Source organism: Lepidochelys olivacea, assembly GCF_965140295.1.
Source record: "Lepidochelys olivacea isolate rLepOli2 genome assembly, chromosome: 5".
NCBI classification, from domain to species: domain Eukaryota; kingdom Metazoa; phylum Chordata; order Testudines; family Cheloniidae; genus Lepidochelys; species Lepidochelys olivacea.
Genome location: NC_140415.1, coordinates 2,157,823 through 2,181,424, shown reverse-complemented (window position 1 = coordinate 2,181,424; position 23,602 = coordinate 2,157,823). Strand labels below are relative to the sequence as shown.

The 23,602-nt window shown below is 43.4% G+C and overlaps 1 protein-coding gene across 6 annotated transcripts in view; it reads left to right on the top strand.

Moving 5' to 3' along the window:
* Nucleotides 1-23,602, top strand: part of UNC13B (unc-13 homolog B) — a gene marked incomplete at its 5' end in the record, with an annotated part of 380,494 nt that overhangs the window by 207,700 nt on the left and 149,192 nt on the right. For 5 of the 6 annotated variants that reach the window (XM_084628800.1, XM_084628798.1, XM_084628797.1 and 2 more), the window contains one exon: nt 10,563-10,609. In XM_084628800.1, the coding sequence (XP_084484926.1) occupies nt 10,563-10,609 (47 nt within the window). Of the gene's footprint in view, nt 1-1,626; nt 1,650-10,562; nt 10,610-23,602 lie in introns of all 6 variants that reach the window. The other variant, XM_084628795.1, reaches the window with a different exon arrangement.

The window sequence follows — 23,602 nt, the reverse complement described above, 5'->3', positions numbered from 1 at the left end:
TGCCTTGAAAAGGCCAGCACTAGGCTGTTGCAGACCCCATTAACCATCTTTAGGCTCTACCTAAACCCTCTGACGTAGAATGCGTTCTATCATTAGGATGAAGAAGCTGGGAAGTGAGGGGAGAGAAATAAGAAATGCACCTTCTTTCTGTGATAAATGGTGCAAGTTATCTGTGTACGTGTGAAATTCCTGCTCGCTGTCTGGTAGTAAAGTAATACAAGTTATGCAGGAAAATGGCAGCATCTTTGAAAAGACTGAGAAAGTGGTAACTGCCTGCTATTCTGGACCCCATTTTGAAAGAGATATTTGTCCTCTAGGATAGAGCTCTAGCCTGCTGTGGCATGGGGAGAGGAACACTGTACCCAAACATCCTAAAGCTTCCATCCCATCTTTGCTGGAAGGGATCTTTACTGGCTTCATTGCACTGCCACTCCTTGTGGTTGCACGCTCTCTCTGTAAGCACACCAGGTGTACGGGTTCTCAGAGATTCTGAGTTTGTAATGCTTCCTGGGCTTGAAAGCACCCCAGAATGTATTGAGCAATGAGATGGTGCTTACCCTGCAGAACTCTGAATCATTGTTGCAAGTCTCATGCTGGGTGTGTAGGTAGGGATGGGAGCTCTGTTGCTGTTAGCTGTATGAGGTAGGAGGCACTGGCCATATGAGTTAGTGTTATTTTCAGGTGAGAGGGAGAGGATGAAAGAGGGATGGAGAAGTGCAGCTAGGAGAAGATTGGGGGAAAGAGTAGAAAGAAAGGTAGGGATATGAAGGAACGTTGGTAAATAACCCAGAGGACTGATGGACGCACTCTCTCACTCCCCCATGTTCACACATACAGGTGTATTTGCATATGTTTCATAGCGTAATGACTCTGCAGTGGCTCATTCACGAGAGCCAACCTTTGGCAATATGCTAATAGCTGATGGTGCCACCTAACTGAAAATGGCCTTTATGGAAAAGATAAAAGGGCCTCTCCAGCAAGGTCAACACTACCTGGGGAAGCTGTGCTGGTGCACTTGCAGGCAAAATTCAGTAACCTTACGTCAGGGGGAAACAGTAGGTGAAAAATGCAAGTTTGAAAAATGTTCACTGCAGTTTTAATAAATGGGACCATTTTACCCCTCTTGATTTTCTTCAGCCTGCTGTTGCTTAGGCATTTGATCTAAATACAATTAATAACAGAAGATCGACTTATCCTAGGAGTATGTCAAGTCCAGACTAATCGCCCTGGGACTGTTTAAGAGGGTCTTGCCTCTTTGGCCTTATCCGCCAGGCAAGCATGTAAAGTGTGTGATACAAAATTCTGAGAAGAAAATCGGATTATGAAAAAGTTTGTCTTTTTTTAATGAAAAGGGAACTGAAGCCTTTTTGTTTGTTTAAAAACAATTTAATATGCATAAGAACATGAACCCTGATGTTAAAGCTCTAACTAAAAATTATCCATGTTTTAGCTAAATAGACCTTAGTATGTAAATGTTCCAGACAAGCATGTGAAAAGCTTCCCACCACACTAACAGCTCTTGGACTCTCAGCAAAGGTTTATTCCACTTTTCAAAGTTCTGTCGCAAAGTCCCTGGCAGAAATCTACTCTAACTCTGTTCTTCTCCTTCCCCCCTTTTTTTTGCAGAAGGAAGTAGAGGAGAACTTCAGGTTATACATACTGTATATTCTAACCAGTGTGTCTCCTCTTTTTCTGAAGCTCCAATGTGTGTGCATGCCCTGTCTAATTGTAACCAGTTGCTTCAGCTGAGGCTTTCAGATTCTTCCGGAGTTTAGCATGTTTTGGTTTTCAGAGGAATCGCTAATAACGTGTATGAGCAAAGAAGAGTCTGTTCAGTGCGGGTTACCTCCTAAGGAAAAAATATTCATACTTTATAGATTGAGAGATTCCTGAATGATACTCTGTGATCTGTGTGCGTATATACATGTGCAACATTAGCAAAGGGTAAGTGGGTTCAATGTAAGTGTTTTATCTAGTGTTTTCTAGTACCCCATTTACTTCCTGCACCTCTTGACAAAGTGAATGGTTCCAGTCCACACTCTTCATCACTAGCATCACTTCATTAATCTCTCAATGTTTTCTGTATAATTATTGCATTTAAAAGCTGAAACTACCATTTATGGGTTGTAATAACACTGGGCTCAAGCAATATTACATGAACTGGAATACAGGTTTGCTGTAGATTCCTATACCGATTCCTTGGCTACTGTGCTGTATATTTTCCTTGGAATTACAGTGTCTTGTGTTCCAATATACAGTGTAAAGGATACAACTGTGCCATCTGTACTTAGATGTATTTGCTAATCTGAAACAGTTTGCTCTCCAGTCACAGGACCTATGCTGAGATTTGCATCACTGCTTGCTGCCATTCAAGTACACAGACGGTACTGGGTTTAACTGTGTGATAAATCTTTGAAAAATGTTTGTTCCCCTCTCTCCTCTCCCTACCCCCAGTGCATTTATGGAGTTTTTCATGGAGTGCTATGCAATTTCTTAGCGTGTATTCTTAACTTCGAGTGCAGAGGAAATTCTGCCTGTCTTAAAAACCTTTCATTCCTGTTTCAGTTGCCATTTTGGTTTCCTTCATGTCTCACTTTGGGTTTTTTTGAGTCAGTGCCATGTGGGCTAGGTACTCGTTGCATGAATTGCTTTTCATTAGTTTCTGTGTCTTGAGCAAAACCAGCTTCCTGCAGCAGTTTGAACCTCACATGGTCATTTGGCTTGTATGTGGAACAAATCTCCCGAGGTGTCATAGTTCCCTGAATTCAGAAGTTTGAGCTTTAAGCTTTAGCTTAGTCACGTGTGTATCAACTGCTTCATATTAGTGCACATGACAAATAAAAAACGAAATGTCTCGTATGTAACATTTTCTCTGAGGTAAATCCTCTGTCATCTTCCTCCTTTCATGTAAAAGCATCAGATACCTGCCAGGCTGCTGAGTCTGCCACATAGAGAATTGTAATTGCCTGAATTTGGTTATCCTCCAGCTGCCCCTGGGATGGCAACCTTTCAGTCAGTTGCTTAAGCTAATGCCATTGTTACATTATGGTGAAGCTTCTTTGCAGATACAGGGGGCGCGGATGAAATAGTCACCTTTTGCTTTTCTGTAACTTTGAACATCATGTGTAAAAATGCGTGAGTGATCAAGTCAGGTTAGTTGGAATCTTGGTCCAGTGTTTAATAACTGTGACCACTTTGCTCAGTCTGAGCTCACCAATGCCTCTGAAAACACACTCGGAGGTTCGGTAGGGGTACTGACACAGTCACTCCTATCTTAGCGTCTTCGTCCTCCTGATCCTTACAAAAACAAATTTAGACATTGGCATTTTTTTTCAATGTTAATAATTTAACGTACTTATACACAGGTAAGGACACATTTAAAAAAATAATTTTAACCGTGGTGCTTCTTCAACCATTTATGTATGGTGGTTTTACATATCAATATGTTTTTCACTTATGCTGATAACTTGATTGATGCAATGTTTACGAGGAATAGAAGATTAAATGGGTTTTAAAAATCAAGGTTATTGGTTGGTAGGAGAATTGTGAGTTACAGCTTAAGTAAATGCTACTGGGTGTAGTGTTCACTACTGTAAGTGGTCCCATGGTTTTATGTGTGGTAGTAAGCACTATACCTGGTAAAAAAGAAAAGGATAACTTGTGGCACCTTAGAGACTAACCAATTTATTTGAGCATAAGCTCTCGTGAGCTATAGCTCACTTCATCAGATGCATTCAGTGGAAAATACAGTGGGGAAATTTATATACATAGAGAAAATGAAACAATGGGTGTTACCATGCCCACTGTAATGAGAGTGATCAGGTAAGGTGAGCTATTACCAGCAGGCGAGCGGGGCGGGAAAAAGCCTTTTGTAGTGATAATCAAAGTGGGCCATTTCCAGCAGTTGACAAGAACGTCTGAGGAACAGTGGGGGTGGAGGGGGGGAATAAACATGGGGAAATAGTTTTACTTTGTGTAATGACCCATCCACTCCCAGTCTCTATTCAAGCCTAAATTAATTGTATCCAGTTTGCAAATTAATTCCAATTCAGCAGTCTCTCCTTGGAGTCTGTGTTTGAAGTTTTTTGGTTGAAGAATTGCAACTTTTAGGTCTGTAATCGAGTGACCAAAGAGATTGAAGTGTTCTCCGACTGGTTTTTGAATATTATAGTTCTTGACATCTGATTTGTGTCCATTTATTGTTTTACGTAGAGACTGTCCAGTTTGGCCAATGTGCATGGCAGAGGGGCATTGCTGGCACATGATGGCATATATCACATTGGTAGATGTGCAGGTGAATGAGCCTCTGATAGTGTGGCTGATGTGATTAGGCCCTATGATGGTGTCCCCTGAATAGATATGTAGGCACAGTTGGCAACGGGCTTTGTTGCAAGGATAGGTTCCTGGGCTAGAGGTTCTGTTGCGTGGTGTGCAGTTGCTGGTGAGTATTTGCTTCAGGTTGGGGGGCTGTCTGTAAGGAAGGACTGGCCTGCCTCCCAAGATCTGTGAGTGAGATGGGTCGTCCTTCAGGATAGGTTGTAGATCCTCAATGATGTGTTGGAGAGGTTTTAGTTGGGGGCTGAAGGTGACGGCTAGTGGCATTCTATTGTTTTCTTTGTTGGGCCTGTCCTGTAGTAGGTGATTTCTGGGTACTTTTCTGGCTCTGTCAATCTGTTTCTTCACTTCAGCAGGTAGGTATTGTAGTTGTAAGAATGCCTAATCACATCAGCCACACTATCAGAGGCTTGTTCACCTGCACATCTACCAATGTGATATATGCCATCATGTGCCAGCAATGCCCCTCTGCCATGCACATTGGCCAAACTGGACAGTCTCTACGTAAAACAATAAATGGACACAAATCAGATGTCAAGAATTATAACATTCAAAATCCAGTCGGAGAACACTTCAATCTCTTTGGTCACTCGATTACAGACCTAAAAGTTGCAATTCTTCAACCAAAAAACTTCAAACACAGACTCCAAGGAGAGACTGCTGAATTGGAATTAATTTGCAAACTGGATACAATTAATTTAGGCTTGAATAGAGACTGGGAGTGGATGGGTCATTACACAAAGTAAAACTATTTCCCCATGTTTATTCCCCCCCTCCACCCCCACTGTTCCTCAGACGTTCTTGTCAACTGCTGGAAATGGCCCCCCTTGATTATCACTACAAAAGGCTCCCTCCCCTCCCTCCCCTCCCCCCCCCCCAGCTCTCCTGCTGGTAATAGCTCACCTTACCTGATCACTCTTGTTACAGTTTTCAGAGTAACAGCCGTGTTAGTCTGTATTCGCAAAAAGAAAAGGAGGACTTGTGGCACCTTAAAGACTAATCAATTTATTTGAGCATAAGCTTTTGTGAGCTACAGCATCCGATGAAGTGAGCTGTAGCTCACGAAAGCTTATGCTCAAATAAATTGGTTAGTCTCTGAGGTGCCACAAGTACTCCTTTTCTTTTTGTGAATACCGACTAATACGGCTGCTACTCTTATACCTGGTAAGTATTTGGTGGACCAGGTCCCAGGTTTGTAAAATTATTGGCTGTCAGTATGAGAAGTATAGAACCAAATGAACAGGGATGTAATGATTCAAGTTTTATGTACTTGAGTAACTGTTTAATACTCCATTATTGAAATACATTATCATACATTTATACACTTTACCAAAATGAATAGTAAAAGATAATGTCCAGATTTAAATGAATAGTCGGGCTGGATTTTGCACCCCTTTCAGTGTTGAGTGGTTCCTAGCTTTCAGTAGTCCAAGTTGCTTCTTGAGGAGTGAGGGACAACTCAAGGAAAGTAAGGATGGCAGAAATGCTGAATTTTTTTTACTAGAAATAATTCCTGAATGGTTTTGTATGAACGCTTTGGTTGTGGATACTCTGGGTGTTAAATTGTACACGTTTTCTTTCCTTTCCTGCTTGGTTCATGAGAAACAATGGCTAAAATACCAGCCATCCTTTGGAACCGCCTTCTCCTTTGTCACTTAGTTTGTCTCCTGGTCCCACCCTGTTGAGTATTGGACTTCCTGGCTTTGAGATAGGTCTGGCTGCCTTAGCTGCAGTCTGTTCTGTGAGCTAACAACTGCTGTCCGCCAAACCCTAAGGGTATGTCTTCACTACCTGCCGGATCCGCGGGCAACGATCGATCCAGCGGGGATCGATTTATCGCATCTAATCTAGATGCGATAAATTAATCCCAGAGCGCTTTCCTGTACTTCAGCACTGCGAGAGGCACAGGCAGAGTCAATGGGGGAGTAGCAGCAGTCAACTCACTGCGGTGGAGACACCACGGTAAGTCGACCTAAGTACCTCGACTTCAGCTACGTTATTCACATAGCTGAAGTTGCATAACTTGGATCGACACCCCCTCCCAGTGTAGACCAGGGCTAAGTGTTTTGTACTGACTCGAACTGTCTTGTAACTAGCAGCCTGGCCCAGGCCCGTGGCCGGCTGCTGAACCCTTTCCCTTTCATGGGAAAGGTGCAGTGCTACCTTCTGACAACAAACTGCCAGGCTCAAGGGACAGCGCTCATCAGTTGTGGTAATTCCACTCTAACAGCACTGCAATCTGACATCTCTGCCCTCGACAGGCGAATGTAACTCTCTGCAAAATGTCACTAGGTGCTGTAGGGTATATTATGATATGTTACGTTCTCTCTCTGCTGTGATAGCACCTCCTGAGTTGAAGTCTAACTTCAACTAATCCTAGCTGCAGGAAATGCAGCTTCCAATCCCTTATTGTCAGGCAGATTTTAGAAATATTAAATATTCTGGACACTATCTATGCTGGTGTTTTAATCTCTTGAAAACTGGCTAATTATATTTAGTACACCTCTGATGAGCTAGTCAAACACTTTTTCTACCACTCTCTGTGTCTGAGAAGTTATTTTCAGCAATAAACCACTGTTAATTTGCACTTAACACATTTGGTCCTTGATTCCAGCGGAAAAATTGCTTTTTCACTCCTGTGTTACTGCTACCAGAACATTAAATTCATATCTTCAGCGGGCTTGACAATCCTATTGATTTAACTATATGCTTCATTGCATCTTCTCCTGAAGTTTATAGGAAAAGTGTGGGAATTATTCCTGTACTCTGTTTTTCCGCTTTGAAAGGAAATACCTGTTTATACTGTTCTCTAGATTTTTATGGTCCCCTTGTGTCCTCACTCTGCATTGTCAGATCACCTCAGTGGGACTGTAGAGGTATGGCTTAGGTGAGAGGGTATGGATGGCATGGCTTCAACGGGGGCACCCAGGAAGTTGTGAAGAGGTATAGCCCCCTCAGAGGAATGCTCCTTCTCTCTGCAAATGCCCCAAGATCTGTGAGGAAACTCCACTGATCTTCAGATTTCAGTAGGGCTGAAAGCTCCTGCTTCTTGCTTGTTCTGCAAGCCTTCACAATCATGTATCGTCAAAGTTGGGATACATTAAAACTTATATATATATATTTAAATCAATGGAATGAGCAAGGCATGTGCCAAACTTAGTTTGAACTGTCTGACTTTGTTGCAACATTTGCCTCCATCCTGTCTTCATCTGTTTAATCCAAGTTAGACTGTACGCTTTTCAGGATAGGAGTCTTGTTTTCTGTCTAGACAGTGTCATGCACGCCAATGGAGCTATAGAAATAATAAATAACAGTAAGGAAATTGGACTTCTCGCCCTGAGAGGTTGATGATTCAAACTGAGTGGAAACTCGCTATGTTTTCTCAGTACCTTCAGGTTTTCCATGGAGGGTTCTTCATAAGTATGTGATTCTGTCCATAATTTCTATGTTATGCCCACAGGAAAGAAACAGAAGAATATTCCTTTCTGATGCTGTCCTCTGTTTTCTATCCATTATTTGACTGGAATGTACTTGCTGACAGATGTCCCTTTACATTGATGTGGATTCTGGAGAGGACACCCACTTTTAGAGAAAGGGTGCCTGTTATACTAACCATCTTTGCAATCTCCACAGATAATGATTTACACTTATGTTTTTCTTTTCTGTACACGTGATTTATATACTGTCAGCAAATTAAGATTCATACTGACCTAAAATAATCACTCTTAAATGTTATGATCTCTTCCACATACCCCAATCTTACCATTAGAAAGTAGTTATTCAGCTTTGAAGATGAAGTTCTGGAAGGGCATGAGCTAGGGTTACCAACTTTCTAATCGCACAAAACTGGACACCCTTGCCCCACTTCTGCCCTGCCCCTTGTTAGAGGCCCCACCCCCTCACTCCATCGCTCACTTTCCCCCAACCTCACACATTTTCACGGGTCTGGGGCAAGAGGTTAGGGTGCAGGGGGGGGTGAGGGATCCCACTGGGGGTGTGGGCTCTGGGGTGGAGCCAGAAATGAGGGGTTTAGGGGGCTCTGGGCTAGGGCAGGGAGTTGGGGGGTGAGAGGGGATGAGGGTTCTGGCTGGGATGTGGGCTCTGCAGTGGGGCCAGGGATGAGGGATTTAGGGTGCAGGAAGGGGGCTCAGGGCTGGGGTGGGAGTTAGGGTGCAGGAGGGGGTTCCGACCTGGGGCAGGTGGTTGGGGTGTGGGAGGGAGTTTGGGGCGCAAGCTCTGGCCCGGCGGTGCTTGTATCAGGCGGCTCCCGGAAGCAGCTGGCATATCCGGCTCCTACGCCCAGGGGGCAGGGAGCGCTGCGTGCTGCTCGCACCCGCGTGCTGCCTGTGCCCGCAGGTGCCGTCCCTGCAGCTCCCATTGGCCATGGTTCCTGCACTTAGGACCTGGAGGGACATGTCGGCTGCTTCCAGGAGCCGAGTGGAGCTAGGGCAGGCAGGGAGCTTGCCTTACCCCCACTGTGCTGCAGACCAGACTTTTAGCAGCCCTGTTAGCCGTGCTGACTGGAGCTGCCAAGCGTTTAGATGTTTGCCTGCATGTGTGTGTTCTCTGTGTGCCGTCCCAGCTCTGTACAGATAGTTGGCAGAGCAGACCTCAAGTCGAACTGCCCAATGACCACAGGATCCGTTAAGATACGAAGGCGCCCAGCCAGGTTTATTGTCGACAAGGCATGGTAATAGCAGCTGGCAGACTCTACAAGGATACTAAGACGTGTGCCCGTGACAATGGACGCAGCTCAGTGAATAGCAGGACTTTCCATTCCCCCCTAGGTTGACTCTCCCTCTGAGACTCCATTTTATACATCAGTTACAAACAAGTTACATATTACCCCTCTGAGGTAGTTAGTTGACCCCCTCTGACATAGCCAGTTTCCACCCATCACACTGTCATCCAGACCTTATCTTTAGGAGGGGTCAGCGTGTTCCTATTATCTTTGGAGAACGTGCTGTATTGGGGTGTTCTGGTACCACCCTTCTGCAATGTGTTTGCATGTGTGCTCTCTGCTAGCACCTCTTAGGAATGTGCATTTTCGCAATATCAGCCCTGTTCTTGCCAAAATCTGTGAGTAGGGCCTTCCTCTTGCTCACAGCCTGACTTTGCCTTATATCAGCAAAGCTTTGACCACTACTTTATCTCAGGCCTCATACCAGCCTCTGATACAAGGGCTTATGTTTCAGGCTTATGTTACTACTACATCAGGGTCCCTTTTCGACTGGGTAGTCCAGTCAAAAACTGGACACATGGCAACCTTAGCATGAGCCCCAAGAGTTGGTTAGCAACAGACAATAAAGGTACCTTTTTTCTCCAGATATAGTTACAGTAAACAATTTCTCTCTGCACAGCAAATTTTACTGGTCCTTTTAGGTACATAATAAATATTTAAACCCTTCTCAATTCTTATGTCATTCCATTGAGGAATTTTTATAGAAGCAAAGTCAAACGACATTTTGCCCACAAATGTATGTTCCTTACACTACTGTAAGTATTACTCTGAATACTGTAAGAGTGTGGCTTGAACTGACACAAGCCAGATGTGATACTGAAAACCTGACCATAGTTTACCCCATTGTGCCTAGGGATTGCAGCTGTCCTGGTTCTCAGCTGGGCACCTCATTAAAAAGTGAGTGTCCCTGTATACCCTGTGGAGTACAAAGCTTTTGCACATTAACTTAAAGGTGGAGTTCTACAGCAAACTGAAGTTTTTGTTTTGTGGATTAGGAAGGCCTTTATATTTGTGCATGAATAAAATCACAGTAGGTTGAGGTATTCCCCTGCTAAGTAAATCAAGATCACTTATGTTTGTAGCTTCATTCTGTCCCTCATTTGTGCATTTCTTACAGCTTGTTTTTAATTTATAATATTCAAATATAAATGTACTCCTGGTGATCTAGAGCGATAAGGAATTCTTTGGCTGGGTGGGGAAGGCTGGAGTTGCTCTTCTGAGACTCCTTTTGAAAGGGGAGTGCACTGAACAGGCTCTTTTGGTCCCTCTTTAGGTGTTTGATGAGATTCCATCAACTGTTTGTGTATCCCCATGACCTGTCCCGCCTTGCTGCAGTCATTTGAGGTGTTTCTGGAAATGGAGTGTTTGTGTGCGTTTACCTGCATGAAGTGTGCTCCATTACACCTCTCCCCAAACCTTATCCTGCTGATTTATTTCAGGTTCTCTTCTTTTGGAAGCTAACTTTGTTTCTTTTTCATTATTTAAGGGTCAAGATGATGGAGATCCATCAAAACCACCTTGGTTCAAAGAAGGGTAAGTGGGATTTTGTACTATTTAATTTTCCATTTTAATTGTTTCACGCTATTTTGAGTCTCATTTCACTTAAGCAAAAGTATAAGCGACATGCATGCTACAAATTGTTTTTAATGATTCTCTTCAAATTGTAGCGCTTTAAGTCATAAAGATGACCATACCGTTTCCAAGAGCAGGATGCTGATATGTTTTCACAGCCTCCATTTAAATTGAGAGGAAAGCGACATAACAATAGTGTGTATTGTGCGGCTGTTCATGTTGAGACCTGGACTCAAGTACTACGTTGGAATGGCTACACCTTGTTTATAAAGTGCTATATGCAAACGTGTATGGTGATCATAAGTATTCATAGTCCTTTCTATCCAAATTGGAGTGGTCAAGTGCCTAAAATCTTAGAGGAGGCTTTGTATACTATCTTGTTCTGAGTCAGCCAGGAAGCTGGCCATATTGGAAAGGAAAACCAGCATCTCAGAATAAACGTTGAGTTCTGCCAGTGTTCAGATGCCTTGTCCTAGCTCCTGATAAAAATGGACCTAAAGAATGTTGTGAAACTACCCTATGAGTGCAGCAACGATGGCAAGTAGAGTAAGCTGATAAAACTGGAGGGACTCGGCAAAGCTTTGCAAAATCTCTTTAGCTCAATAATGGTCACAACTATTAATCTGTAGCTCGTCAGCGTGAGGTGAGTTGCAGTTTCTTCACTGTGTAGTATGCTAGCCACAGCAACTGGAGCTGGCAGATTTTGATTACAAGTTAAGTCAGCGTGATGCTTTGCATATTGGATGTCACCACTGTAGTTTCTTCATAATGAATTCGAGTTTGTTCAGGACAAAGACGTGGACACATTAATGCTGCTTGAGTTTTGTGTGTGTGATATTTGGATAGAAACATATGGCTTTGCTTTGTTTTTTCATTCACTGTCGTTGCATGTGTACAATACACAGTAGGCACTGATGTGCAGAAGCAGCTTTGTCCTGAAATCTTAGCATAATATTGGTTCTCCCTGTGTGTAAATTAGATTTCATAACATTGAAATAGGTTTTCTTAGCCAAACATTAAGTTAAACCAAATAAGGCTTCATTTTACAGCTCTTTACTTTTTAGTAATTGTTTTGCAATGTTGGCTCTGCCATAGAGAGCTCCTTGCCACACCTGCAGAAGCCTAGTGCTGCCTAGCAACCTCCTGCTTCCCAAAGGAGCCCAAGACTCTGCTGAGGAGGTTGGTGGAGAACTGGCAATTAGCGGTAGCAGAAGATAGTGATTTATTCTAACTATAAACAACACCTTCTACTCTCTTTTTAACAAGGAGTTTGTATAATAAATATACCAGTTCACACACTTAAGATGATTTGCTGGCCTGAAGAGTAGAAATTATACTTTTTGAAATAATTACTTATTTTAAATTATTTTTGTATTAAACAAGACTTGTACTATTCTACACAATTAAATTTGCGTCAGACAAAATAATTCATTTAACATTTCTTCATTACACCAGAAATGTGATGTTTATCCAAACTGTGATTTATATACTGTATTCTGCCACACAAAGAACTTCAATAAAAGATGGCTCAGGTTGAAAGGGTGTTAATGCCTAATACAGCTAGCACCGAACCAAATGCTTTGGTTCTGGGAATGGGCGACAGGGGATGGGTCACTTGATAATTCCCTGTTCTCTTCATTCCCTCTGGGGCACCTGGCATTGGCCACTGTTGGAAGACAGGATGCTGGGCTAGATGGACCTTTGATCTGACCCAGTGTGGCCGTTCTTATGTTCTTATACGATGAGAGGTCTAATAACATATTTAAAAATTCATAAGAAGAATTATTTTGGTGAATTCTATGTCTTGTGTTATGCATTAGGTTAGACTAGATGATCATTGTGGTCCCTTTTGGCCTCAGAATCTAGGGAAGTGCCACAATCCACTCAAGCTTTATTTTGCCTTAACGTCTGTTGATGAGTGAGACATGCTTTCGAGCTTACACGTAACTTCTCTTACCAACAGAAATTGGTCCAATAAAAGGTTTTGCCTCACCCACCTTGTTTCTGTAGTATTAAAATAGACATGCACATTCTCTCAATGGGTACGCTTCCAATACAAAATAAGTATTGATACCAAATATTAAAAAATTGAGGTAAAGCTTCAGCACAAAATATTATTCATGTGCAGTACAGTATATAACCAAACAATATATTTATGCAAAAAATTAAACATTCCCTTTCTGCTTATACACGGACACTATTCCATCCATCAACAGATCACGCTGTAATAAAACTCCTACAAATATTACATATGTTGCTGAGCAGTAAGATCCTCCTACTTTTATATCTGCAATGTGCACGTTAGCAAAAGCATGTGCGCTGTGCAAGTGTCAGAGCCCATAATGTGGGCTGTCAGACCCAGGAGTAGAGTTAAGGTCATAGAATCATAGAATATCAGGGTTGGAAGGGACCCCAGAAGGTCATCTAGTCCAACCCCCTGCTCGAAGCAGGACCAATTCCCAGTTAAATCATCCCAGCCAGGGCTTTGTCAAGCCTGACCTTAAAAACCTCTAAGGAAGGAGATTCTACCACCCCCCTAGGTAACGCATTCCAGTGTTTCACCACCCTCTTAGTGAAAAAGTTTTTCCTAATATCCAATCTAAACCTTCCCCACTGCAACTTGAGACCATTACTCCTTGTTCTGTCATCTGCTACCATTGAGAACAATCTAGAGCCATCCTCTTTGGAACCCCCTTTCAGGTAGTTGAAAGCAGCTATCAAATCCCCCCTCATTCTTCTCTTCTGCAGGCTAAACAATCCCAGCTCCCTCAGCCTCTCCTCATAACTCATGTGTTCTAGACCACTAATCATTTTTGTTGCCCTTCGCTGGACTCTCTCCAATTTATCCACATTCTTCTTGTAGTGTGGGGCCCAAAACTGGACACAGTACTCCAGATGAGGCCTCACCAATGTCGAATAGAGGGGAACGATCACGTCCCTCGATCTGCTCGCTATGCCTCTACTTATACATCCCAAAATGCCATTGGCCTTCTTGGCAACAAGGGCACACTGCTGACTCATATCCAGCTTCTTGTCCACTGTCACCCCTAGGTCCTTTTCCGCAGAACTGCTGCCTAGCCATTCGGCCCCTAGTCTGTAGCGGTGCATTGGATTCTTCCATCCTAAGTGCAGGACCCTGCACTTATCCTTATTGAACCTCATCAGATTTCTTTTGGCCCAATCCTCCAATTTGTCTAGGTCCTTCTGTATCCTATCCCTCCCCTCCAGCGTATCTACCACTCCTCCCAGTTTAGTATCATCCGCAAATTTGCTGAGAGTGCAATCCACACCATCCTCCAGATCATTTATGAAGATATTGAACAAAACCGACCCTTGGGGCACTCCACTTGATACCGGCTGCCAACTAGACATGGAGCCATTGATCACTACCCATTGAGCCCGACAATCTAGCCAGCTTTCTACCCACCTTATAGTGCATTCATCCAGCCCATACTTCCTTAACTTGCTGGTTAACTCATGGTCATGCCAAGTGTCAAAGTCAGAGTCAGCAACTGAGGAGATGTGAAAGCTGTCTTCAGGTGTTCAAAGCATTGGTGGGTCTCCAGTTGGCAAACCCCACAAACCTTTGGATGTCTCAGATGATTCAGTGTTTGGCCCAACCCCAAATTGCAGACACGTTCTGTGGGTCCATCCATAGTCTGTCTGCTGACAGGATGAACTCCAAAATCTTGAAGGATGATTGGTCAAATGCATACTTTTCCAGTTTTCCATATAAATCATGCTAGTGCAATCGTTTGAGAACTTCGTGGACATGGTGGTCGTGACTTGCTTTTGGACTACTGGAATAGAACATAGGACTCGAAGGGACCTTGCGAGGTCATCTAGTCCAGTCCCCTGCATTTATGGCAGGACCATAATTATGTGTATATATATATATGTGTGTGTGTGTGTGTGTGTATATATGTGTGTGTGTGTGTGTGTGTGTATATATATATAAAAATTTAAAATTAAATTAAATAGCCTCTGAATATGCTATTACAAACTGAACTAGGATATCCTGCTCCTCTGAGGTCCAGTTTGGTGAACACCTGAGCTGACCGGACTCAGTCCAGGTCCTCTGGGCTTTACCGGTAAGGGGTACTGATTGCATATAGTTATTATGTTCAGTGCCCTGTAGTCTACACAAACTCTCAGGAGCAGTCTTTTTTGCCAGAAAGAGTATTAGGGCTCCTGCAGAGGAGGTAAATAAAACCTTAGTTAGGTTTTCCTGAAGGTACTCACTTAACGCTGCCAGCTCTGGTTTTGACATAAATATACATGCCTGAATAGCACGTTAGCTCTGGGCTGAAAGTCAATGGGGCAATCATAAACACAGTGTGGAAGCAGTGAGTCAGCTTTCTGTTCTATGACAATATCCTGGCAGTCTTAGTATTTTGCAGGAAGATGTGGTCCATTGTATGGGTTTGGCATTTCTAGGTCTGACATGGTTGCTGTTATGTGGGGAATGTCTGGGTTGCCAGAGTGGTACCCTCAGTCTTGGTTTCTAGGGTTTTGAGTTCTTGAACAGGAAAGCAACTCTCCCTACAGAAGCTGGATTGGAAGGTAATGAATATGGTGATTGTGGTGGTAAGCCAGCATGCCCCTAAAGTCATGGTGAAATGTGAGGAGGTAATAAGGTTAAACCGTATGACTTTGTGGTGCTCCCCTGTCACCACTTCCATCAGTGCAGTCTCCTGTGTAACAAGGCCTGATGCCAGCGGAGATCCACCTATTGTTTCTACCACATCCGGTGTAACCTTGGGTTGTAGTGAGAGACGGAAGATCATGATGGTGGAAAAATCCATAAAATTGTCCCCTGCTCCCGAATCAGTCATTGTATGGGAAAGTCCTGCTCAACCTGCAGGATCTGCAATTTTAGGGAAATCTGTAGAAGTGGAGGTGGAGGAGGAACTCCTAGTTTAGCATAATCTCAGGATTTCTCCCTGGTGGTACCCAGGCTTGGGTTCATGACTCGGTGTGAAGTTAGTCTCTTCACTGTCATCAGGTTAGCATGGTTTTTGACAGGACGCTTGGCTACTGTATGCCCTGCTCCTCCCTAATAGAGGAAGAGGTTTTCCCATCTTTGGAACTCTTGTTCACCCAATGATAGGCGGGAACAAGCTCACTTGGTCCTGAGGGCTGAGCCTTAGGTAAGTGCGTGAGGTAGGAGGGCTCCTCCTACATTCCAGTTGCCATTCATGCAGTCTGGTGCCTATCCGGATGCACAGGCCTGTGAAAGCCTTTTAAACTGGTGGGGGAGGGGATCCACCTGGTCTTTTAGTTCTTCACAAAGGCCATGCCGAAATGGATGGAGGATGACGGCGTTCCAGGTGTCATCTACAGCCAAACATCTGTACTGGCAACATAGGAAGGGGCTGACCCCAGGTTGGGTTTTTTTTTTTTTTTTGAAACTTTGGTAAGGCAGTCTCTGCTGTGTGGGCTTTGTGAGGGTCATTGAAAAATACTGGCAAACGCTTGTAAGAATGAATCCCAGTTGGTCAGTACTGAATGATTCTGTTCTAAAAAGGAAGAGGCCCATGCCAGAGCCTCACTGGTAAGCAGGCTCTATATTAGCCCCTACTTTAACTTGATCTGTTGACAATCTAATTGCCTTTTATGATGAGATTACTGGTTCTGTGGATGAAGGGAAAGCAGTGGATGTATTGTTTCTTGACTTTAGCAAAGCTTTTGACACGGTCTCCCACAGTATTCTTGTCAGCAAGTTAAGGAAGTATGGGCTGGATGAATGCACTACAAGGTGGGTAGAAAGCTGGCTAGATTGTCGGGCTCAACGGGTAGTGATCAATGGCTCCATATCTAGTTGGCAGCCGGTATCAAGTGGAGTACCCCAAGGGTCGGTCCTGGGGCCGGTTTTGTTCAATATCTTCATAAATGATCTGGAGGATGGTGTGGATTGCACTCTCAGCAAATTTGCGGATGATACTAAACTGGGAGGAGTGGTAGATACGCTGGAGGGGAGGGATAGGATACAGAAGGACCTAGACAAATTGGAGGATTGGGCCAAAAGAAATCTGATGAGGTTCAATAAGGATAAGTGCAGGGTCCTGCACTTAGGATGGAAGAATCCAATGCACCGCTACAGACTAGGGACCGAATGGCTAGGCAGCAATTCTGCGGAAAAGGACCTAGGGGTGACAGTGGACGAGAAGCTGGATATGAGTCAGCAGTGTGCCCTTGTTGCCAAGAAGGCCAATGGCATTTTGGGATGTATAAGTAGGGGCATAGCGAGCAGATCGAGGGACGTGATCGTTCCCCTCTATTCGACATTGGTGAGGCCTCATCTGGAGTACTGTGTCCAGTTTTGGGCCCCACACTTCAAGAAGGATGTGGATAAATTGGAGAGAGTCCAGCGAAGGGCAACAAAAATGATTAGGGGACTGGAACACATGAGTTATGAGGAGAGGCTGAGGGAGCTGGGATTGTTTAGCCTGCAGAAGAGAAGAATGAGGGGGGATTTGATAGCTGCTTTCAACTACCTGAAAGGGGGTTCCAAAGAGGATGGCTCTAGACTGTTCTCAATGGTAGCAGATGACAGAACGAGGAATAATGGTCTCAAGTTGCAGTGGGAAAGGTTTAGATTGGATATTAGGAAAAACTTTTTCACTAAGAGGGTGGTGAAACACTGGAATGCGTTACCTAGGGAGGTGGTAGAATCTCCTTCCTTAGAGGTTTTTAAGGTCAGGCTTGACAAAGCCCTGGCTGGGATGATTTAACTGGGAATTGGTCCTGCTTTGAGCAGGGGGTTGGACTAGATGACCTTCTGGGGTCCCTTCCAACCCTGATATTCTATGATTCTATATTTTTGGGATGGAGCATAAACAGGAGTCTGCATTGGGTAATGAACCTGTGAAACTTACTGCAGGTCCCATCATATCTCTCCAACACAGGCACTCTGGGGCTGGTCATCTGAGCCAGTGTTGTACGAAAAGCTGAGTGGGTACCCACAACTGCTCTGAGTATGGTAGCTTGCTGCTGCGAACTATTTCTCATCTGTAGATGTCATACTTGGTCCTTCAGTTTCTAGTTTTCTGCCTAGAGGGCAGTGATCTTCTGCTGCCGATTCACAGGCCCCTGGAGTGACGATGGAGCAGAAGCCCTGGTGGTGTCTGTGCTCCCACTAGGGGTTCAACGAAGAGTCCTGGAGGAGACTGAGGTTGATCTGAGCAAACTGTCATGGCCTATAAGATGCATAGTCTGATCCAGTGGTCAGAGCCTTGAGTAGTGTTGGGGTCATGCTCACACCAAGAATCGAAGCCAGAGTCTGAGTGAGAGGTCATGCCAAGGGTCAAAGCTGGAGTCAGCAACTGGGATCCGGGCAAAGAAGCAGGAACCAGGAACAAGGTGTGGGCCACTGGAACAGGGACGAGGTGTGATAGCGGGAATAAAGCAAGATAGCAGGAGCAGGAGGCAGGGACTTGGTCTCAGAGTCTGGGCAGTAAGTGGCCTAGTGACTATTTGCTCAAACAAGGGATAGGACTGGAAGAGGAAGCTTTACACACCATGTTGTCCAATCACCAGTCTGTTGGTAGTCATCTGACCCTGCTGAGTCAGTAAGCATAGCCTCTGGTGACGGGGTATTGGCAGCAGCTCCCTTGTCAGCCCTTGTAGCCTGGTGCAGAGGGTACAGCTCCCACTCGCCTGTCCCATGAGCCTGGGATTGAGACGTGGTGCCAGACAGCAAGCACTATAGTTCAATTCAACAACCAAACAAGCTGACAAAGTTAAGATTGTGTGAGAGAGGTGAAATTTGGTTAGCTGTAAATCATCAAAACCACTGCTTCTCAACCAGGGGTATGCGTACCCCTGGGGGTATGCAGAGGTCTTCCAGGGGGTACATCAACTCATCTAGATATTTGTCTAGTTTTAAATTGGCTACATAAAAAGCACTAGCAAAGTCAGGACAAACTAAAATTTCATATGGACAATGACTTGTTTATACTGCTTTATATACTATAAACTGAAATGTAAGTATAATATTTATATTCCTATCAATTTATTTTATAATTATATGGTAAAAAAGAGAGAGCGAGCCATTTGTCAGTAATAGTGTGCTGTGCCACTTTTGTATTTTTGTCTGATTTTTATAAGCAAGTAGTTTTTAAGTGAGGTGAAACCTGGGGGTACGCAGGACAAATCAGACTCCTGAAAGGGGTACAGTCGTCTGAAAAGGTTGAGAGCCACTGATCAAAATGACATTACAGCAAACCATATACTCTAAAAGTACAGGAATCTTCAGTAACTATTTCGATTTATATCACTAATTTTGCCCTATTGGTTCATGTAGTTGGCCATTCCTTTCCAGCCTCTGCCAGTCCATCTAGATGCTTATATGGCCCCAGTCACCCTCATATCTGAGTGCCCCCGAGACATTTGTGGTGGTGTCCCCATTTTCCAGCTGCAGAAAAGGAGGTGCAGCAACTTGCTGAACATATCAGAGTTGTGTGACAGAGCCAGTCTGATGAGGGTCAAGAAAGACAAGCGCAGAGTCCTGCACTTAGGATGGAAGAATCCCACGCACTGCTACAGGCTGGGGACCGACTAGCTAAGCAGCAGTTCCGTAGAAAAGGACCTGGGGATTACAGTGGATGAGAATCTGGATAGGAGTCAGGAGGGTGCCCTTGTTGCCAAGAAGGCCAATGGCATATTGGGCTGTATTAGTAGGAGCTTACCCAGCAGATCAAAGGAAGTGATTATTCCCCTCTATTCGGCACTGGTGAGGCCACACCTGGAGTATTGTGTCCAGTTTTGATCCGCCCACTACAGAAGGGATGTGGACAAATTGGAGAGAGTCTAGTGGAGGGCAATGAAAATGATTAGGGGGCTGGGACACATGATTTACGAGGAGAGGCTGAGGGAACTGGGCTTATTTAGTCTTCAGAAGAGAGGAGTGAGGGGTGATTTGATAGCAGCCTTCAGTTACCTGAAGGGGGGTTCCAAAGAGGATGGAGCTAGGCTGTTCTCAGTGGTACCAGATGACAGAACAAGGAGTAATGGTCTCAAGTTGCAGTGGGGGAGGTCTAGGTTGGATATTAGGAAACATTATTTCACTAGGAGGGTGGTGAAGCATTGGAATGGGTTACTGAGGGAGGTGGTGGAATCTCCATCCTTAGAGGTTTTTAAGGCCCGGCTTGACAAAGCCCTGGCGGGGAAGATTTAGTCGGTGTTGGTCCTGCTTTGAGCAGGGGATTGGACTAGATAACCTCCTGAGGTCTCTTCCAGCCCTAATCTTCTATGATTCGAAGTGCCTTAACTCCAAGGCTATCCTGTACTTTAGAATTGATTATAGCATACATTCCTAACAGAATTTGTTCAGTTCCATTAATGATTCCAAAGTGGTTTGAAGATGTAAGGTTATATACAAATGTTAACTATTTTTAGATTCAGAGATTATAAAGACAGGAGGGGCCATTGTGAGCATCTAGTCTGATCTCTCGTATAACACAGGCCAGAGAACTTCCCTTTATTCCTGTTTGAACTAGAGCAGATCTTTTTAGAAAAACTTGTAATCTTGATTTCAAGATTTCCAGTGATGGAGAATCCAGCATAACTCTTGGTGAATTGTTCTAATGGTTAATTAACCTAACTTAAGGTTAAATTTTTAATTTCCAGTCTGAATTTGTCTAGCTTCAACTTCGAGACATTGAATCTTGTTATGCCTTTCTCTGCTAGATCGAAAAGCCCTCTGTTATCAAATTTCTATTCCCCAAGCAGTTAGTTACTGGTAGCAATCATCACCTCTATCTTCTTTTTGATAAGCTAAATAAGTAGAGCTCCTTCAATCTCTCACTGTAAGGCATTTTCTCCAGCCCTCTAACAATTTTTATGGCTCTTTTCTGCGCCTTCTCCAACTTTTCAACATCCTTTTCAAAGTGTGGACTCTGGAAATGTACACAGTATTCTAGTATTGGTCTCACCAATGCAGTACACAGAGGTAAGATAACCTTCCTCCTACTCAGTATTCCCCTGGTTATACATTCAAGGATCACGTTAGCTCTTATTGCATTGCCCTGGGAGCTCATGTTTAGTGGTTTGTTCACTACGACCCCTAGATCCTTTCAATGTCACTGGTTTCCAGGATACAGTCCTCCATTCTGTAAGTGTGGCCTACATTTCTCGTTGTATAACTTTTTGCATTTGGTTGTGTTAAGACACCTTTTGTTTGAATGGGCCCAGTTTATCAAGCAATACCAATCACTCTGTATGACTGTCCTCAGTATAATCAGTTCTAACCACTCCACCACTCGTCATTCAGAAATGTTACCAGTAGTGATTTCTGTATTTATTTCCAGATCATTGATGAAAATGTTTAATAGCATTTGGTCCAGTACAGTGGTTCCCAACCTTTAACAGCCTGTGAACCCCTTTCAATAAAATGTCAAGTCTCGCAACCCCCCTCCTAAAAATGAATATTTCCTTTACCTGAGTATAAATTATAAAAGCAGTGATCTCGGAAATATAAAATTTGTTTTAATGACATGCTTATTACACACTATTATTATTTATCATTACAGTATTTTTATTACATTATGAAAATGGCAACACTCTTCCAAGATCTCACTTTCGTAGCTTGTATCACTTTGAATAAGCATGTTATAAGACAAGTCTCTTATGTTTCATCAAGGAGTATCAAATGTGAAACAGCATGAAGATATTAAGAAGCCAACTCAGAGTTCCTCCTACACAAGCATTCATGTCTTGAGCAGTCCAGGCAAACAATGTATATTACAACAAAGCTTAAACTTGTTCTTCATAATAATTTTAAAAACAATACTAGCCGCCTATTTAATTTTAAAAACAGCAAAAAATGTCCACCCCCCTTTCCATTTCTTATAAGGAGTCTTGAAGTTTAAATCTCCTCATTGTGACAGATATGCTTGCTTTGATCTGCTTAGCTCTTGGAAGTCCAGGGGCTCTGGGCTGCTGCCCCCATGCTGCCCGGGGTCCCTAGGGACAGCTCTGTCCGCCATTAGGGAATTTCCCCCAAAAAAACCCCTGTAACATTTTGCAAACCCCAGTTTGGGAACCACTGGTCTAGTACCATACCCTGTGGGACTCCCCTAGAAACATCCCCATTTGATGATCATTCTCCATTGACAACCACTTTTTGAGATCTGTCAGGTAGCCAGTTTTTAATCCACGTAAGGTGTGCTGTATTGATGCTGCATAATGCGCATTTTAAAATAAGAAGTCTCTGTCATGGCGGTCCATCCCTCTTTTATGGAGGAAATCAGGATGTTTGCTTGAAAAGTTCTGTTTTTAGTTTACATGTTGTCATAAATATAAAGGGAAGGGTAAACCCCTTTGAAATCCCTCCTGGCCAGGGGAAAGCTCCTCTCACCTGTAAAGGGTTAAGAAGCTAAAGGTAACCTCGCTGGCACCTGACCAAAATGACCAATGAGGAGACAAGATACTTTCAAAAGCTGGGAGGAGGGAGAGAAACAAAGGGTCTGTGTGTCTGTCTATATGCTGGTTTCTGCCGGGGATAGACCAGGAATGGAGTCTTAGAACTTTTAGTAAGTAATCTAGCTAGGTATGTGTTAGATTATGATTTCTTTAAATGGCTGAGAAAAGAATTGTGCTGAATAGAATAACTATTTCTGTCTGTGTATCTTTTTTGTAACTTAAGGTTTTGCCTAGAGGGGTTCTCTATGTTTTTGAATCTAATTACCCTGTAAGATATCTACCATCCTGATTTTACAGGGGGGATTTCTTTATTTCTATTTACTTCTATTTTTATTAAAAGTCGTCTTGTAAGAAAACTGAATGCTTTTTCATTGTTCTCAGATCCAAGGGTTTGGGTCTGTGGTCACCTATGCAAATTGGTGAGGCTTTTTATCCAACATTTCCCAGGAAAGGGGGGGGGTGCAAGTGTTGGGAGGATTGTTCATTGTTCTTAAGATCCAAGGGTCTGGGTCTGTAGTCACCTAGGCAAATTGGTGAGGCTTTTTACCAAACCTTGTCCAGGAAGTGGGGTGCAAGGATTTGGGAAGTATTTTGGGGGGAAAGACGCGTCCAAACAGCTCTTCCCCAGTAACCAGTATTAGTTTGGTGGTGGTAGCGGCCAATCCAAGGACAACGGGTGGAATATTTTGTACCTTGGGGAAGTTTTGACCTAAGCTGGTAAAGATAAGCTTAGGAGGTTTTTCATGCAGGTCCCCACATCTGTACCCTAGAGTTCAGAGTGGGGGAGGAACCTTGACACATGTAGTGTAACCACAGTGATCTTAAAGGAAAGCACATTTGTTCATAGCTAGTGCTCTGCGCTTTTGTAGTTAGCATACTGCCTTCTACTTGGTGTTGTGTAAATGCATGCAATGGATTTAGTGAGGCACTTAACTCTCAGTGACAAGCCACTTTGAGCTCAAACTTACATTTGCCTAATATTATCACTTAATAGGATGATTGTGATTTGTTTTCTGCACCAAGGAAAATGAACGGTACCATTTAATATTACACGCTGTAAGCGTTGCCAAGGAAATGACTCTGGTTTTCATGGAAAGAACACAGCCATTCACTCCGCTGCCGACTTTACTAATGAATGGCTGGCACTTCAGTGTGGGAATCTATAATGTTTTAAAATCCCCCTCTCTTTATATGGAAAATGTTTGAAATTTAAAGGCGATGATTGTTTCTGTTACAAGAATCCTGCATTGGTCAGGTAACTTGCATGGAAAAGAAAGTATACTAAAAACTATTTATTTTTGGAGAGGAGAATCTTTTAAGTTTTGATTTAAAAAAATCATTGCATCTCTTCTGGATGCTGTAAAATAAATATAATTTTACCATATTGAAGCACTTGTATTCCTGTTGTCTATGAATCTTCATGCCTCTACCTGTCAGCTTAGTGATAGTCCTTGGTGATGAAATCCATCCTTGCCCCGAGGTTTGGAATATTAGAAATAGTCTTGGTATCATAAAAATAAAAAAACTAGA